The 19,116-nt window shown below is 39.0% G+C and overlaps 1 protein-coding gene across 2 annotated transcripts in view; it reads right to left on the bottom strand.

Annotated features, from left to right (window-relative positions):
* NDFIP1 (Nedd4 family interacting protein 1) overlaps positions 1-19,116 on the bottom strand; it is a 43,637-nt gene that overhangs the window by 9,478 nt on the left and 15,043 nt on the right. For both annotated transcript variants that reach the window (XM_054488067.2, XM_063665238.1), the window contains exons 2-6: positions 11,445-11,532; positions 10,996-11,126; positions 7,519-7,606; positions 5,496-5,620; positions 2,607-2,673 (exon numbers count right to left, since the gene is read on the bottom strand). In XM_054488067.2, the coding sequence (XP_054344042.1) occupies positions 2,607-2,673; positions 5,496-5,620; positions 7,519-7,606; positions 10,996-11,126; positions 11,445-11,532 (499 nt within the window). The remainder of the gene's footprint in view (positions 1-2,606; positions 2,674-5,495; positions 5,621-7,518; positions 7,607-10,995; positions 11,127-11,444; positions 11,533-19,116) is intronic.

Below are 19,116 nucleotides of genomic sequence, written 5' to 3'. Positions count from 1 at the left end.
ATTCCAACTTTTAATAAAGGTAAAAACATTCAGGCGTTTTATGTGAAATAATTTTGATTTTTAAAATGTTGGCAACTAATTTAAAAAAACTTGAAAAATAACTGTGGAACAAATAAACTATAGGCTAACTATAGCTCAAGAGCAGCCAGCTTGGGAGCTCTGCATAGAGCTCTGCAAGAGAAAACACCATAAAACTGGTTCTCTTCAAAAGGGAAGTTCCCAAAATGACCCGAATATTGGGCACAAATGCTCATAAGTGTATCCAAACTCATATATATATATATATATACTTTTTTTTTTTTTTTTTTTGTTGAGATGGAATCTTGCTCTGTCACCCAGGCTGGAGTGCAGTGGCACGATCTCAGCTCACTGCAACCTCTGTCTCTCGGGTTCAAGCCATTCTCCTCCCGAGTAGCTGGGATCATAGACATGAGCAACCGCACCCAGCTAATTTTTGTATTTTTAGTAGAGAAGGGGTTTCACCATGGTGGCCATGCTGGTCTCAAACTCCTGACCTCAAGTGATCTGCCTGCCTCGGCCTCCCAAAGTGCTGGGATTACAGGCATGAGCCACCACGCCCAGCCAAACTCTTATTTTTTGCTTACAAGCAAATGGTACGTAGCAAGAATGATCAGTGATGAAGTATTATAAAACCACCTCCCATGAAACTTTAATAAAGGAAGGGAATCAATCCATTAAATTTCTTTAAATTATTTATGCCATAAGCAATCAATCTGAACATATGCTTAAGGGCTCTTCTTTGGTCCATTCAGGATTTGACTTGGGGAAACAGGGGTGGTCAGCCTTTCTCTTAAAGGTACAGTTTAGAAAATAAGCAAGCCAAGGAAGTATTTATTCTAAATTATTCTCCTGTTGGTCATTTTTATTACTGAAGTTCTCAATAATCAAGAGAGGAAAAAAAATTATATTTCTCTTTCCTTAGAATTCTAATGACCAATCATAGAGTACATGATGCTGTTGAGGAGGTGGTAGATGGTGCGATGAATGATTTATGTTTTCTAAGCGAAATGTAGGGTCAGCAATGCAAGGCTCTGTCAGTTTTGGCAAAACAGGTCCTGAACTGTTTTGTTTTGTTTTTAGAGACACTGTCTTGCTGTCACCCAAGCTGAAGTGCAGTGATGCCATCATAGTTCATTGCAGGCTCCAACTCCTGGGCTCAAGGGGTCCTCCTGGCTCAGTCTCCCAAGTAGCTAGGACTACAGGCACAAACCACCATGCTTGGTTGATTTAAAAAAAATTTTTTGTAGAGACGAGGTCTTGCTATGTTGCCCAGGCTGGTCTTAAAATCCTGGCCTCAAGGTGAAATCCTCCTGACTCAGCCTCCCAAAATGCTGGGATTACAGGCGTGAGCCACCATGGCTGGCCCAGGTCCTCAATTTATTAAACACCTGCCAGGCATGGGTGCCAGGATGTGCTAGCCAGAACCATTAGCAGCACTACCACCAAGGATTTTAATTAAGGAGGCAACAAGAAGCAAAACAGGACACAGGAGAAACTGATGCCACAGAAGCACAGTGAGGCAATCACACCATCTTTAACAGCCACAAGATGGCCCTGTTATTCTCTTGTAGAAATGACAGAAGTGATGGTGGTCTCTCTAACTGTATCATATATATTTTCTTTACATATAATCAAGAAGCCAACATTGAAATAATTTACTCCAATGTTCATCTCTTTGTTTTAATGTCTAAGAAAAAAGTATTTAAAAATAAATATTTAGAGTAAAAAATATAATCCAGGCCGGGCACGGTGGCTCAGGCCTGTAATCCCAGCCGAGCCGAGGAGGCCGAGGCAGGTGGATCACGAAGTCAGGAGATCGAGACCATCCTGGCCAACACGGTGAAACCCCGTCTCTACTAAAAACACAAAAAAATTAGCCAGGCGTGGTGGCAGGCGCCTGTAGTCCCAGCCACTCGGGAGGCTGAGGCAGGAGAATGGCATGAACCCGGGAGGCAGAGCTTGCAGTGAGCCGAGATCACGCCACTGCACTCCAGCCTGTGCGACAGAGCAAGACTCTGTATAAAAAAAAAAAAAAAAGAAAAAAAAGTCCTCTTGCCTATTGTAAAATAATTCTTATCTCACCAACAGTAAACTAAAGCATTCTGGAAATCCAATGGTGGTTCTTTCAAAAGTTATGTCTAGTGAGGTTATATATTTTCTGTTTTCTACTGACAGACCCACCAAAGATGGGCCACCTGCACTTATGAGTTAGTTCAACTGGCTGCAGTAAGCCTATAAGCAATTCTGGTTTGAGTCTGTGAATGCTGTGTGGCAACAGCTCACAAGGGGAAAAAAACTGACAGACTACAGAGTCATCAGTATACCCCATTTATCACATGGGGAAGAAGAACATATGTATAGGTTAGGAAAAATCTACAACCACAAAGAAACTTTTTATTAACGTGCATGTTACTCTGATGGTAACAAAAGACTATTCTTTAAGAAAGCAACATTTTTAAAATGTTTATTATTAATTGTTAATATATTACTATACAGTAATCAAGATGAACATTTACTACAAGTAATTTTACTTATAAAATTTAATGTAATGTTTTCTTGCCGTTTCTTACATTAAAAACACTTACCTAAAACAAGGAACACCCACCAGAGCCAGTACTGACCATCAAAATATCCAGGGAAATAGGTGGAAAACTAAAAAATAAGGCAAAACACTTTATAGCAGCTTAACAGACACAATTTCTCATTTAAACTTAAGGGTACACAAAATCACAAAATGCAAGACTTTTTTTTTTTTTTTTTTTGAGACAGAGTTTCGCTCTTGTTGCCCAGGCTGAAGTGCAATGGCGTGATCTCAGCTCACTGCAACCTCTGCCTCTCGGGTTCAAGCAATTCTCCTGCCTCAGCCTCCCGAGTAGCTGGGATTACAGGCATATACCACCACACCTGGCTAACTTTGTATTTTTAGTAGAGATGGGGTTTCTCCATGTTGGTCAAACTGGTCTCAAACTCCCTACCTCAGGTGATCCAACCACCTCGGCCTCCCAAAGTGCTGGGATTACAGGCGTGAGCTACCGTGCCCAGCAAGACTTATTTGTTCTACCAATGCCATCACTTAGCCTTTAGAATAATTTTAAAATATAAGTGAAAGTATTTTACATATTACTAGCTTGAAATGGTTACAATAAATGCAAATCTATTTCCTTTCAGGGAAAAGCAATTGTTAAATATGACAGCTTTTAGCTTTATTAACTCCTTATTTTGAAAGTATACAAAAATTTGTTTTTTAGAAAACATCTTTCCCCACATAATATCTGCTCTTCTAGAAATGTTTCAATAATGATCATTTTACTTTGCTTATTCAGTGCCAAAAGCAATTATTATTATTATTAATTTTAAGAGACAGGATCTCACTATGTTGTCCAGGCTGCATTTGAACTCCTGGGCTCAAGCAATCCTCTCACCCCAGCCTCCTGAGTAGCTGATATCATTGCCTTCTTTCTAATGAGGCCTGATTTTGTTCCTACTCCTCCAGCCTTGTCTTGACTTTGGAAGCTTTATCATGTATACCAGGGTAATCCCCTTCCCATGCTGGCAACTGGTTTAGGAATGGGCACAGGATGCCATTCTGACCAGTGGAAATTGAGGGCTTCTGAGAAGCTTTCCTTGCTTCTCAAAGAAAAAATAGCTCTTTCTAAAGGTGGTAGAAAAATTTTTTTTTAAATAGTTCAAAAACTTAAAGTATAATAATAATAAAATTTTAAAAAAAGGATACATGTTGCTGACAGCACAAAGTAACAAATAAATAAATAAATAAATAAAATAAAATAGCTCTTTTTCTTTTCTTGAGCACTGTCGTGTTTCAATGTAATACTGATACATGAAACTGCCATCTTTTAACCCTGAGGGGAGGGGAGACCTGTGCCAATATGCTGATATGTCAGCTGTCCTTGATGATGTCAAAGAACCACTGACTTAACTAACCTCCTTGTCAGGGACTTGTTTTCAGGGGAAATAAACTTTCCCTATTTAAAAAAACAATTAAAAATTTTTTTCTAAGCCATTTTGAGCTAGGTTTTTGTTACTCACAGTCAAAAGCATCCTACCTGATACAAGTTAATTCATTTGATTAACTTTTTTTTTTTTTTTTTGAGACGGAGTCTGGCTCTGTCGCCCAGGCTGGAGTGCAGTGACAGGATCTCGGCTCACTGCAAGCTCCACCTCCCGGGTTCACGCCATTCTCCTTCCTCAGCCTCCTGAGTAGCTGGGACTACAGGCCCCCACCACCATGTCTGGCTATTTTTTTTGTTTTTTTTTTAGTAGAGACGGGGTTTCACCGTGTTAGCCAGGATGGTCTCGATCTCCTGACCTCGTGATCTGTCCCCCTCGGCCTCCCAAAGTGCTGGGATTACAGGCGTAAGCCACCGCACCCGGCCCATTTGATTTACTTTTTAAATGCAGTTGAAAATTTAGTTTGAAAAAAAAGAAAAAAGACTGGAATTAATTTGATTTCTCCTTTCCTTGGAGGCTGTGGTGTCCAAGAGTTTAATGTAGTTTGAAAATTAAAATATAGTATTTTATTTGTTAATAAAGTAACAATTAAGATTTAGGGAAGGAATGAAAACCTCTTTAGGGCTCGAGTTCTTAACCTAAAGTCCATTATTATAGATGAGTACATATTAGCTATGTGGGGGAAAAGCTTACAACTTTCATCAGATTCCCAAAGGATTCTGGAACCCTAAAAACGTTAACAAATGTTTTATAATAAATAAGGTGGCACTACTTGGAAAAACTACAGTGGTCAAGCAACACCCATTAGTTAGTTAAGTATGCCAATTTATGATGGATAAATTGGTTTTGTTTATAAGGTTGACGATAGCAATAAATTTATCTGAAATCAGAGGATACTTTAAAAGCCTAGATCTTTTACAACTTTAAATTACTTCATGCAAATTTAACTAACTGGTAACTCTTAAGTCACTAAAGACATACATCTCTATAATTTACTTCAGAGGTAGGCTCCTAATGGAGCAATACTTGTTAAACAGTTTTGGCTCCCCAAACATTTCGGCATAAACAATCCTGGAAGGGAGAGGGGAAGAGAAGGAGAAAAGAAAAGAAGGAAGAAGAGAGCTAGATTAAAACTGTAACAGAATTAATGAGAGGAATGGCTGCTTTTGATGAGATATCAAAGGGGTAATATCCTTCCTTTTATTACAAAAACAACGAATTTCAGAACATATACATTATCATATTATAAACATTAAAAACAAAGAAAGCAGATGGTGAACAATATTAATGATAGACCAGTTTTCAATAGATTTGACAACAAAACTTGTGTGCATGAACCATTTACAAATGATTTTGGTTCAGCTTCATCATGAAACCACAGACAAACCAAAAATCATTTAACAAGTTGAAATAACTTTTAAAAAAGCAAATGAAAAATCAAATATTCAAAAATATTCTAATTATTGCCTCTCTGTACAGCCCATCTTTTCTGTTGTACAACTTACCCTGACAATCAGGATCCATTTAATTAGAGAGAGACCAAATCCTGAAATGGCCCCATACCTTCCTGCAGCTGAAGTGGTCAGGCAAAAAGACAGGAAAAACCCAATCCAGTTAAAGAGGAATGCCACTGCAAAAGAGGGGAAAGATGTTAGACATGTCCTGTTACCCAAGAACAAGAGTGCCTTACACCTGCCTCTGTTTAAATGACTTTCCAAAGGATAAAAGACAGCCTGTCCTCTACAACCCTCACCATACCTCCTCTAAAACATCCATTCTTCTGTCTTTCCCCAAAAAGCAAACAAGAAAAACTCCTCCCTATCAGGTTTTACACAATTATGTCTACTGCTAGTCACTTTCAAAAACGCCTTAATAGGCTGAGCAAAGTGGCTCACACCTGTAATCCTAGCACTTTGGGAGGCCAACATTGGAGGATCCCCTGAGCCCAGCAGTTTGAGACCAGCCTGAGCACCACAGTGAGACCCATCTCTGCAAAAACTGAAAAAAAAAAAAAAAAAAAAAAAAAAAAAAAAAAAGCCGGGCACAGTGGTGCACACCTGCAAGTCCCAGCTACTTGGGAGGCCAAGGTAGGGGGATCACCTGAGCCCAGGAAGTCAAGGGTACAGTGAGAAGTGATCACACCACTGCACTCCAAATTCAGCCTGGGCAACAGAGCAAGACCTTGTCTCAAAAGGAAAAAGGAAAAAAAAAAACAAAAAACAGCAAAAAGGAAAACTTAACATTCACCAAACTGTGTACTTACAACCTCAGCTTTTTTTTTTGAGACTGAGTCTCACTCTGTCACCCAAGCTGGAGTGCAGTAGCATGACCTTGGCTCACTGCAATCTCTGCCTCCCAGGTTCAAGTGATTCTCCTGCCTCAGCCTCCCGAGTGGCTGGGACTACAGGCGTGTACCGCCAGGCCTGGCTAATTTTTGTTTTTAGTAGAGATGGGGTTTCTCCATATTGGCCAGGCTGGTCTTGAACTCCTAGCCTCAGGTGATTCGCCCACCTCAGCCTTCCAAAGTGCTGGGATTACAGGCATGAGCCACTGTGCCCAGCCTTTGACCTCTGCTTTTTTTTTTTGAGATGAAGTCTCGCTCTTGTCCCCCAGGCGGGAGTGCAATGGTGCGATCTCACCTCATGGCAACCTCTGCCTCCCAGGTTCAATCGATTCTCCTGCCTCCTGACTCAGCCTCCTGAGTAGCTGGGATTACAGGTGCCTGCCACCACACTCAGCTAATTTTTGTATTTTTAGTAGAGATGGGGTTTTACCATGGTGGCCAGGCTGGTCTCGAACTCCTGACCTCAGGTCATCTGCCTGCCTCGGCCTCCCAAAGTGCTGGGATTATAGGCGTGAGCCACCATGCCCAGCCTGACCTCTGCTTTTTACTGTGTGTGTTATATATATAGTCCAGTAAATAAAATAAATGCCTTCAACATTAAATAAGTGCCCCCAAATAATCCGATTCAAGTCACTCATCCTCCTGTTCTCTGAATTTTGACAACTTATATAACATCACCTCTAAAAGCATTGCATTTTCTTATCTTTCTAATATAACAAATAAAGGAAATGGTTGCTCACTTCTATGTGAGGCACACGAAAAGATAAATGCAAAGTAACTTGAAGGAAGAAAATCAGGCTGACTTTGATCTGTCAGAAAAAAGCAGCTTTCAGAGCAAAATTCATCAAAGGCATTTAATTCCTATTCTACAGATTAAGTATGAGTAGAAGCAATGCAGAAGGGCCCCGTAGACCTGGAAGATGAGGCTTAGCTCATGTAAAAATGCAGCATCCTCATAACTGCTTTAATTATATTTTCCACAGATATTCATAAAAATAGAAGGCAAAGAGAAGGGATATTAAAACAAAGGTATATTAAGCTTTGAACATTCCAGTAAAAGGCACCAAATAAACATAATGTATTAATATATTAGCTCAACTAGTTATTTTAATTCAGTCAGATTCACTCATAATCCAAAGCACTCTGGTTTGTAGGGGGTGGTACTGCTATGCATACATACTTACTGAAAAAAGTTAACATGAAAATCCCATCATTTCCTATCCTCAGCTGGTCAGCATCATCAAAATCATCCCGACCCACAAAATCCTCATCCTAAATGAAAAGAAAAAGGATTATTTCTTGGCAAAGGGAAGATATAAAGAAAAATGAAGGGGTAAATTTGAGTAGCAAGGAAAAAAGTTATTGCTTTGGCTCAGTTCAAAATTATGAGCATTAAAGGCTCAATGTGTGTTTAAAATTCCATTTTGCATTATTAATATATAGAAAAGAAGCAAATCTTTCTTCTATCTCCAGTGTTCTAAATGAAATTTTCATCTTATGACCCAAGTTCTTTAACAATACACTTCAAAAATTTAAAAGTTCACAAAGAACTATTCACTCTTCCTTTAAAAAAATATACCTCAAGAAAAGACAAAAGACAAAATTTACTTACACATTTGGTTTAAATTCTGGAATATTATTAATCGAGGACCTGTTTAGGACCTAAAATATTAGTAATCCAGGGTCTATTAAAGAGATAAAATCAGCCAGGTGCAGTGGCTCATGCCTGTAATCCCAGCACTTTGGGAAGCCAAGGCAGGCAGATCACGAGGTTAGGAGATCAAAACCATCCTGGCTAACATGGTGAAACCCCTGTCTCTACTAAAAATAGAAAAAAATTAGCTGGGAGTGGTGGCGGGCACCTGTAGTCCCAGCTACTCGGGAGGCTGAGGCAGGAGAATGGCATGAACCCGGGAGGCGGAGCTTGCAGTGAGCCGAGATCGCACCACTGCACTCCAGCCTGGGTGACAGAGTGAGCCCCCGTCTCAAAAAAAACAAAAAAAAGATAAAATCAACCAGCTCAAGTGCGTTACGAGGCTGATATAGGGGAAAAAAGAATAGTACGAACATACATGAATAGTCCACAGAACTGCCCACTGCTCAACTCCATAAGCATGTATTTGTATTGGTATACAGATCTAAAACAATCTCACTTCTAACCTTATCAGCAGATAAGATCTTTTCCATCCTAACTTGATAACATAATATTGCAGATCTAGAAATAACATGATCATGAACAATACCAACACATGTGGGCTACCTTTTTAACTGATACAGGTATGTGGTGAGATATTTAAAAATAATTGAATATATACTTAAAAGTGATAGATTTGTACACAGTTCAATGAGGGCTCCTCAAATGAAAAATATTTTAGGGAATATCAAAACTTGTTGTACACAGAAAAGGGTCTGGAAGACCCAAATTGTTAACAGTGGTTCCCCTGGGGAGTGGGAACTAGAGAAAGGGAAGTCGGTGGCAATGGCAGCTTCCTTTTCTAACTTAACATACTTCCTCTACTGTTTGAAATTTCTATAAAAATGAATTGTTTTATAATTAATTTTTTAAAACATTAAATATTAGTATTCTTACTTCATATTAGCAGAATAAGGTTTTGCCAAAATTAAAAGCTAATGGTTTTTTGCATAACTACTCAAAGATATACTCCAAAAAACACATGGAAGTAACATCTAACAATATTACAAATGCCTTCTAACTGTTCTTCCTGTCCTCTTGGTATCTCTTCTACCATGACGCATCCTAGAAATTGCTGCCAAGTTAATGTTTCCAAAACACCATACAAGTCCTCTCATACCCCTGCTCAAAAACTCCGAAAGATCCTCTAAAAGCTACATATAAAGTTTAAATACCCCCATCTAACATTCCTAGGATTTTATAAACAACAGTTCTAGTCACTACTTTCTATCTCCCTTCACAAACTCTTGCTCATACAAAGCCAATTACTACATCTACAGAACTGCCCTCACCTGGCTGAATTCACACCTGCTTTCTGTGCTTTTTCCCTCTGGAATGTTCTTACCCATCAAAACTCCAGGCCTACATAAAATCTCATTTTCCCCTATGATCACCCAGTAAAAAGTTTCAGTTCTTGATGCCCACTGCTCTTATGTGTCTTAGTTATCAGTATTTGTGGGCGATTTACCCTAGTTGGATTTTAGGCTTTTGAATAACAATGAGGAACACTGCCTTATACAAAGCTTTTTACCTATCCACTGTAAAATATACTGCATCTTATATTTACAAAGTGCTTTATACATGTCTGCTGAATACTAGAGCCCTTTAAGAAGTTCCTAAATATGTACTTGTATCAAATGAAAGTATTCTGAAGAGTTCTGTGATTAATCAGAGCTAATTTCCATACTGATCTATTTACCATATATTACAACAGGTCTGCAGAGTACAGTGAAACAAACAAGGACTTTGGATTCTAGAATATCTGGGTTTGACTTTCACTTCTGCTACTTATCAGTCATATGACTTTGGGAAAATTACTTTTTCTCTCTGGACCTAAATTTTCACATCTGTAAAATGGAGATAATATAATCTCTACCTTTCAAGGTTACTATGAAGACTGGAAACAATATACAAAATATATAAAAGCATCAAGCACAGTACCAAGCATGTGATTTGCTTCCAATATGCGGCAGTTACATTATGATGGTCTTGCCCTTAGACACTAGGGTTTTTAGTTTCTCTCTGGTACCTATAAGAACTGAATGCACATCATCACCATTTAGGATCATCCTAGATTGGGCTCATAAACTATTTCTTCCAAGCAATGATTTTAGGAGCTCCGCTCGTCACAGTAGGTGTGGTCTGTAAACAGTCTCCTATCTTAAAGCCAAGAGGGGAACATCTGGGCCTATGCCATCACACTGCCCAGACTAGGCTTCTGTACTTGCTCATCACTCACTCCAGTTACTTGCTAGAATAGAGCCTAGAGGCCTGATGGTCCCCACATTTCTGGGGACTTATCCTGCTTCCATCCTCCCAGCATCTGGTCCAATGCCCGACCTTCATCAGCCTCAATCTGGATGAATATTTACAAAATGACAAATGCAGCACTTATATATCTGACATCAAGAACCAAGAGTGCCCAATAATCTCCACTGGTTTATATGGCATCCCAATCTCCACCTCCATGAATCAACATCAGGCTAGATGGAATCTGAACTCACTATGTTCCCACAAATGACATGATCTGGACTGCTGGAAGAATGGAGTTCATCTAAATCAATGTGAAGATCCCTTTTATGAGTTTAATTCTATAAATTTGCAAATATTTATTCTCTTCCTAGACATCCCTAGCAGCTATCCACCCAACAGCAAAATATTAAGTGTGCAGAATCAAGGAAACGTTAGTGTGCTTCTGCTTCAAGATACTTCAGCCATCCCAAGAGACTTGAAAAAGTAGTGGTAATAGGAGAGATGAAGGAAAAATGAGCAGATTTGACTAGTAATTTACCTCGTCATTTTTAAGAACAGATGAGTTTATTATCCCAAAAGCAAATGTATCTGATTTTTAAAATTAGCTCTACTTTCACTAATCAATACAATCGTAAGTAATGAATCAAAATTGGATAATGAAAATAACTTAATTCCCACAGAGCAGCCATCAAGTAACATAGCAAATTATACTCACTCTCCCAGGAACCAAAGGGATAGTAGCTTCAGCCTTGGTCCTCTCCGCTTCATCATAACTGGGCAGTGTTGTAGCTACATTGTAAGATGGGGGCTTTGGAAACCCAGACTCATCCTTGTAGTCAAAATATGCTGCAGAATTTTAACAGTCACAATTTTTTGATGATTAGCTGAATTGAAATAAAAGGAGTTCCACTAACTCTAGCAGACAAAACCCAGTCATTCCCTTAAGAGTACACATTTAACAATTGAACCAAAAGACAGTCCTAGATGAATGTTAAGAGGCTGGGGGTGATTTTTAAATGTATCCACTTCTCAATTATTTAAAATCCAGACTCGCTTTGTAACCTTTCTTCCGACTGCTTCTGAAGCTTTTTTTTTTTTTAAACTGTAATGTCAAAGCACAGAGTGTTTTTAAGGATTCCGCAATCACCTTGCCCTGTTACCTACCTGCGCTCTCTGCAGAAATGCTGCTGTAAGGTGGAGGAGCATCACCTGCAGCCTGTTCAGGTTCTCCAGACTCTTCTTCATTCTGCAACTAAATAAAAATTTCATATTTTAATGTAAGCATAAAGCCAATTAGAAAGATAAGAACCCCAAAACTGAAATAAGTAGCCTTTCTAGAAAGCTATTTGGCAACATATTTTGAAAGCCTTGAAATGCACAAATCCTTTAAGAAAAGTATTCTACTCCCAGGAAGTTATTCTATGGAAATATTCAAAGAGGCAAAAAGGGTACATATAAGTGTTGTGTCAGCAAAAATTAGAAACAACCTAAATTCCAATCATAGGAGACAAATAAATTATAGTACATCTCACAAAGGACTACTAAACGGCCATTAAAAATTAAATTTTGCCATCCTGGCCAACATGGCAAAACCCCATCTCTACTAAAAATACAAAAATTAGCCAGGCATGGTGGCACACTCCTGTAGTCCCAGCTGCTCAGGAGGCTGAGGCACAAGAATCGTTTTAACCTGGGAGGCGGAGGTTGCAGTGAGCTGAGATGGTGCCACTGCACTCCAGCCTGGGCAACAGAGTGAAACTCTGTGTCAAAAAATATATACATTAAATTTCAGCCAGGCATGGTGGCTCACACCTGTAATCCTAGCACTCTGGGAGGCCTAGGTGGGTGGGATCGCTTGAGATTAGGAGAGCTTAGGAGTTCAAGACTAGCCTGGGCAACATGGCAAAACCCTGTCTCTACAAAAAATACAAAAATTACCCGGGAGTGGTGGCATGCACCTGTGGTTCTAGCTACTCAGGAGGCTGAGGCAGCAGGACGGCTTGAACCCAGGAGGTCGTGGCTGCAGCGAGCTAAGATTGTGCCACTGCCCTCCAACCTGGGGCATGAGCGAGACCATGTCTTTAAAAAAAAAAAAAATTAAATTTCATTACTCAAATAGATATTTATGGTGTACTATTATTACATGAAAAAAACTAAATTTGCCAAACAATATGCATCATATAATCCCTTTTAAAAAGGCAGACATATAATGGAAAGGAGGCCTAGAATGAGAAATTGACAGTTCAACACTGTTATTTCTAGGTAATAGGAGTACAGGGGAATTTTTCCTTTTTTTTGTGTATCTGCATGTTCAAATATTTTGTAGTCAATATTTATCTTTTTTTTTTTTTTTTTTTGGAGAGACAGGATCTCACTCTTGTTGTCCAGGCAGGAGTGGGTGGCACAATTATGGCACACTGCGACCCTGGCTTTTTTTTAAATTTATTTTTTGTAGAGATGGGGTCTTTCTGTGTTGCCCAGACTGGTTTACAACTCCTGGCCTCAACTGATGTACACTTCTTTAAAGTTAGAAAAATAATCTGTTAAGACAAAAGATAAATCACAGACAAACCATGTTACCATTATATTCAGCATGCACACCAAATTAAATCTTAAATAATTGAGACATTTATGAAAACATAAAATTCTCCCTAATTCTACATATATCTGTCAATAGATATCCCTTTTCCCTATCTCAGCAACTTTTCTGCCAGCCCAATCTTCAATTTTTTTAAATAACTTGCACTGAAAGTGTCTGCTGTTGCTAGTCTGTATAGTCTACACAAGTCATCTTCATAGAATAAGGATATTTCATTTGGTTTTTCCAGTCCAGTGTGACAATGAACTATATTAATTTAAAACATGAGTTGGCTGGGACTAGGAGTCAATCTGGAAATTAATAACATAATATTTAGTGGTATAACTGACGTAGGGGTCTGGTCCTGGCTTCAGTATCATCAGGATATACAGAGCCAACTGACATACTTGTAAAATACATACCACCTCCAAACCATACTGCTACAAAGAACTCTATCTTGAATTGAGACAGAAAAACAGAGAGGCTGAGGTGTACTAACATGAAGTAGAGCTCCATAATCCATTAAATTTTCTTTCTTTTTTTTTTTTTGAGATGGAGTTTCGCTTTTGTTGCCCAGGCTGGAGAGTAATGGTGGGATCTCAGCTCACTGAAACCTCCACCTCCCAGGTTCAAGCAATTCTGTTGCCTCAGACTCCAAGTAGCTGGGACTACAGGTGTGTGCCACCAGACCTGGCTAATTTTTGTATTTTTAGTAGACGTGGGCCAGGCTCGTCTCACACTCCCGACCTCAGGTGATCTGCCTGCCTTAGCCTCCCAAAGTGCTGGAATTACAGGTGTGAGCCATTGTGCCCGGCCATAATCCATTAAATTTTAACTGATCATCTCAATCTCCACTCACTATGCTGTTCAAAACCAGATGTCAATAAATTTTTCTGACTAATACTACAAAAGCTTCAATTTCAAATGAATTCTTGTGTCAAATTCTCATCAGCATCTACCATCTGGGTACATTTTTTCGAATCCTAGAAATCTAATGTTAAACTTAAGGTACTCCCAAAATAACTGTATTATAACCTAAGATAATTTTTCCTTTTAAACAAAGACATGTGGCCAAAATAGCTGCAGTAAAGCCAAATGCTCCTGGGACACCAAACTAGGAATTACTTAAAGAGAGTTCTTGGGACCACGGTTCACCTAAAATACTGGTTTTAACATTATTTGAAGCTCTTGGCAAGGTATTCTTAGCCTCCTCACACCTAACCACTCTTGTGCTGTGGGAAGGTCACCAAAAGAAGCAGAAGCGTCAGCAGCAAGAACAAAGGCAAATACGGACTTTCCGAATATGTTCCCTTAATATACTGTAGCCAGTAATGAACTTCATTTAAACTTAGCTTGGTTTATATCTAACCCGTTTTATATTTCCTGAGCTTGGTGTCAAAGTAATCACGTTACCTCTGCATAATTTAGGTCTCAGAAAGGAAGCATGACAATTCTAAGAAATACAGAAATCCAAAGAACAAAAAGGTTCAGAGGTCTTCTATAACAATATTTATAAGATAGGCTGCCTGTCTCCTGGCAACTTGGAAATGTTAAATTTGATCATCCCCCACCATAGTAAAAGATGACAGTGCAAATAAATTCCAGCCTTCTTAGAACCACCAATTTTCATTTTGGTATGGAAAAAAGAAACACTTCCAGGTGAAGAGTTTGCTCCATTAAAATTCACTACTTTAGAATAGTGTACTTTTTTCAATTAAAAAAAAGAAAAAGAAAAACAATTTAAAACACCATTATGACTATGGTATAATCCCAAGACCTCACTGTACAGGCTTCCCACTCTGGCTTATTTCTATAATGCTGGTGATAAGATTAGGCTCCATCAAGAAAGCTGTTTAAAACAAAACACTGCAATGTAGGGGGATTGGGGGGGAGAGGCAATCACCTTCAAAAAGAGTAAGCATTTAGTGCCTGCCATCTGCATGAATAATAACTTGCTGAACAATGGAATCCCTAAATATACATCTTTTTACACTTCGGGGGCAACAAGTCAGGCATTCACTAACAAGTGGAGGAACCATGTGCGCTAGAACTAGAGTGTGCTATAGAATTGATTACTTGGTTCCAAAATTTATTTTTAAGATTCCCCTTTTCCGCCCCTGGGAACCCTTCTGTGCAGCCTCCCTGCCATGTCCCTGGAGCTCAGGGATTTTCGGGCTCTTTCCTGACACTTTCTGAAAGAATACGCGGCACTGTCACGTTGGGGTTAGAGTTGGAAAGATGCTCAGTCTCTTCCATCAACTGGGTCAGTGGAAGCCTGAGTCCAATTTAACTGTCACAGAATCTGGGTTGTAGGGGATACTCAGAGAGACAGACCTGAAAACTGGAACAGATCTAGGAACTTCTGCTCTCAGTGCACAGAGATGTTGGGCAAGGGTAGGGGGGATATCCTTTGAGTGACTGTGATAGATAATAAATAGCTGTTGGACACTGGATTTTTTTTCCCGTCATATAATTTCTGTTAAAATTCTGATCAATTTTACTAAACTTCAAATATGATTTTTTTTTAATTTTTATTTTTTTGAGACAGAATCTCACTCTGTCACCCAGGCTGGAGTGCAGCGGTACGATCTTGGCTCACTGCAACCTCTGCCTCCTGGGTTCAAGTAATTCTTCCGCCTCAGCCTCCCAAGTAGTTGGGATTACAGGCATGCGCCACCATACTTGGCTGATTTTTGTATTTTTAGTAGAGATGGGGTTGTGCCATGTTGGCCAGGTTGGTATCAAACTCCTGACCTCAAGTGATCCGCCTGCCTCAGCCTCCCAAAGCGCTGGGATTACAGGCGTGAGCCACCACACCCGGCTGAAATATGATTTAAATGGCATTTTTTCCAAATAGAGCTATACAATTACCTACACAGGCCATATAAAGTAGAGTTTAATACAGAACTACCTATAACTACCTATGCCTCCATCACTAAGAAATAAATAATCTAATCACCTGAGAATTCGGATGACCTTTCACTTTCTCACACCCAGAGTGTGCCCTTACTCTTTTCCTGATTACCTTTGCTCCCCTCTATGTGCTGAGCAGACTAGAATGGCTCCCCAGAAGAACCCTAAAACTCTTCCATTGTTCCTACTTCAGATATGTCACAATCTGCCATGGTGCCTTTGGCCTTGATGACCTTCAATTTTAAAAAAACATTTATTTACAAATAGGTGCTACTAAGGTTTTGTTCTCAAGTCACACCTGTAAACCCAGCACTTTGGGAGGCTGAGGTGGGCAGATCACTTGAGGTCAGGAGTTTGAGACCAGCCTGGCCAACATGGTAAAACCTCGTCTCTACTAAAAATACAAAAATCAACCAGGTGTGGTGGCGTGCACCTGTAGTCCCAACTACTCGGGAGGCTTAGGCATGAGAATCACTTGATCCTGGGAGGTGGAGGTTACAGTAAGCTGAGATCAAGCCACTGCGCTTCAGCCTGGGCGACATAGCGAGATTCTGTCTCAAAAATAAATAAATAAAATAAAATAGAGGGTTTTTTTCCCCCTCCGTATCACCTTCCTCTGTATCTAGGTCCTATTGTTATTAAAAATAAATATGACATTTTTATGAATCTCCAACACAGAAATCATATATAGTTCTAATTCTAATAGAAATAAACTTGAATTTAACAAGTTTAAGACATTATACCCTACAGATTTAAACTATTATTTAAGTTCCCAATCAGCAAGAAAGCTTCACCACTGCCCTCCTCACTAAGCAGTTCTAAAATGAGTTGTTTTTAAGCAATAGCAGAGCTGGGGCTAGGATTAGGGCTAAGCAAGGGGCAACATTTATAACTGTAGTAAATGGCAGGACCTAAAGGCACTTAAAAGTCATTCTTGGATTCTCTATATTTACTAAGAATGGGAGAACAACAAAAAACCCTACACTAAACAAAACCCATAAATCCTTATATATGAGAAAAGGTATCAACATACACCTCAGAATTCATACAAACAAACAAACAAAGCACGTGAAAAATAATGCTGAAGTATCCAGTAAGTCCATAAAGTTGCAAGTATTTTCACTACTTAACTTTTTCTTGGTTTGGTCCTATTTAAACAGCAAGAAAATTCTTGTAAGTTTCAAGTCCCTTCTTTAAGTTATTAAAAATAAATATCAGAAAATTCTGGGTCAATGCCTGAACTCTAGCTTTAAATGTTATTTACCACTTCTATCTTAGAGTTAATTTCTAAAACTTTTACCTTAAAATGCAATTTTTAAAGCTCTCATTACCAACCCACTACTTCTACATAGTCCCTAAATCCTATCAAAACAAGCCAGTATAATTACAATAAGTAAACAAGCACATTTCTTTTGGTAAACAGCTGAGTATGCTATTTTACTGTTGTTCAAAAATAATCAAGTTTGTGTGGCCTGTACATTTACTTTATATATTGTAAATATAAACTCTGTTATTCTAACATCACCAAATTATTTACATTCAAGAAAAATTCACTATTTAATTGTTATTAATTAGGGGAAGATATTTTAAATAATTCTGACAAGATAAGAGAGACTAAACAATAAAAAGGCAACCCAATTATAAAATGGGCAAATGATTTGAATAGATGTTTCTCCAAAGAAGATATACAAAAGGCCAGTAGACACAAAATGCTCAACATCATCAAGTCAGCAGGAAAACGCAAATCAAAACCAAGACTCAATACCACTTCATGCTTACTAGGATGGCTATAATAAAAAAGACAGACAATAACAAGTGCTGAGTATGTGGAGAAACGGGAACTCTAATACACTGCTGGTGGGAATGTAAAATGGTGCAGCTGCTATGGAAAAGTTTGGAAGTTCCTCAAAATAAGTTAAACATAGGCTGAAAACACAGTGGCTCAGCCTGCAATCCCAGCACTTTGGGAGGCTGAGGCAGGAGGATCACTTGAGGCCAGGAGTTTAAGACCAGCCTGGGCAACACAGCAAGATCCTGTCTCTACTAAAAATTTAAAAATTAGCCAGGCATGGCGGCACACCTGTGATCCAGCTACTCAAGACGCTGAGACAGGAGGATCACTTTAGCCAAGGAGTTCAAGGCTGCAGTGAGTCCAGTCCAGTCTGTTGCTCAGTTTGAGCAACAGAGTGAGATCCTGTCTCAAACAAAAACAACAACACAGATTTATATTAACATCAAGCAATTCCACTCCAAGGTATGTACCCAAGAGAACTGAAAACAAGTTCACACAAAAACTTGTACATGAATCTTCACAGTAGCATTATCCATAATAGCCAACAATGTTCATCAACTTACGAAGGGATCGACAAAATGTGGCATATCTGTACAATGAAATATTATTCATCCAGAAAAAATGAGGTACTGACACATGCTGAAACATGGATGAACCTTAAAAATATTATAGTACAAGAGGCTGGGAGTGGGTAATCCCAGCACTTTGGGAGGCCAAGGCAGGCAGATCACGAGGTTAGGAGATCGAGACCATCCTGCCTAACATGGTGAAACCCCATCTCTACTAAAAATACAAAAAAATTAGCCGGGTGTGATGGTGGGCACCTGTAGTCCCAGCTACTTGGGAGGCTGAGGCAGGAGAATGGTGTGAACCTGGGAGGTGGAGCTTGCAGTGAGCCGAGATTGCGCCACTGCACTCCCGCCTGGATGACAGAGGCAAGACTCCGTCTCAAAAAAAAAAAAATCTTCCAAGTTGCTCATGGGGAGCCAAAAAAAAGAAAAGAAAAACCCACCAAACCAATTACCAGATTTAGACTATCCTCAATATCTCTCATGGAAAAGATAAATGAAAATCCTCTTAATAGCAAAATGAAAACACATTTAAAAATGAAAATTTGCCAAAGGAAAAGCGAAGTAATCAGAATAATGCTTTAAAAAGTCAATACAATAACAGATGAAAAGAATACCCTAATTTTGCAGTAAATCCCCTCAGAAAGGCTAACCGTTTGTAAAGCTTTCTATTTAAAATTTTTGTGGTTATCATCACTGTTAATATGTATCAATATAACTGATGAGTACAACTTGGTTTTGAAAGAGAAAATTATTTATGTTAGAATGAGTCCTTAGAAATGAAAGCACAAATACTGTGTGACCTATGATCATCAATTTTATGGGTTTTCTTCTGATCTTTCTATTCTTTACATAGGTCCAAGTAACAAGTGAAGGCATGGCATCCAAAGAGAAAGGCAAGGAACTAGCAGAAATCAACCCTCATCCCTGAAGGCACTAATTAGCCAACCATGGCTATGGTAGTAGCACTGCAAGGTTTTGGGG

The sequence above is a fragment of the Pongo pygmaeus genome, chromosome 4, assembly GCF_028885625.2.
Source record: "Pongo pygmaeus isolate AG05252 chromosome 4, NHGRI_mPonPyg2-v2.0_pri, whole genome shotgun sequence".
NCBI lineage: Eukaryota > Metazoa > Chordata > Mammalia > Primates > Hominidae > Pongo > Pongo pygmaeus.
Note: the sequence above shows the minus strand (reverse complement) of the source record. Positions and strands in the feature narration are given on the sequence as shown.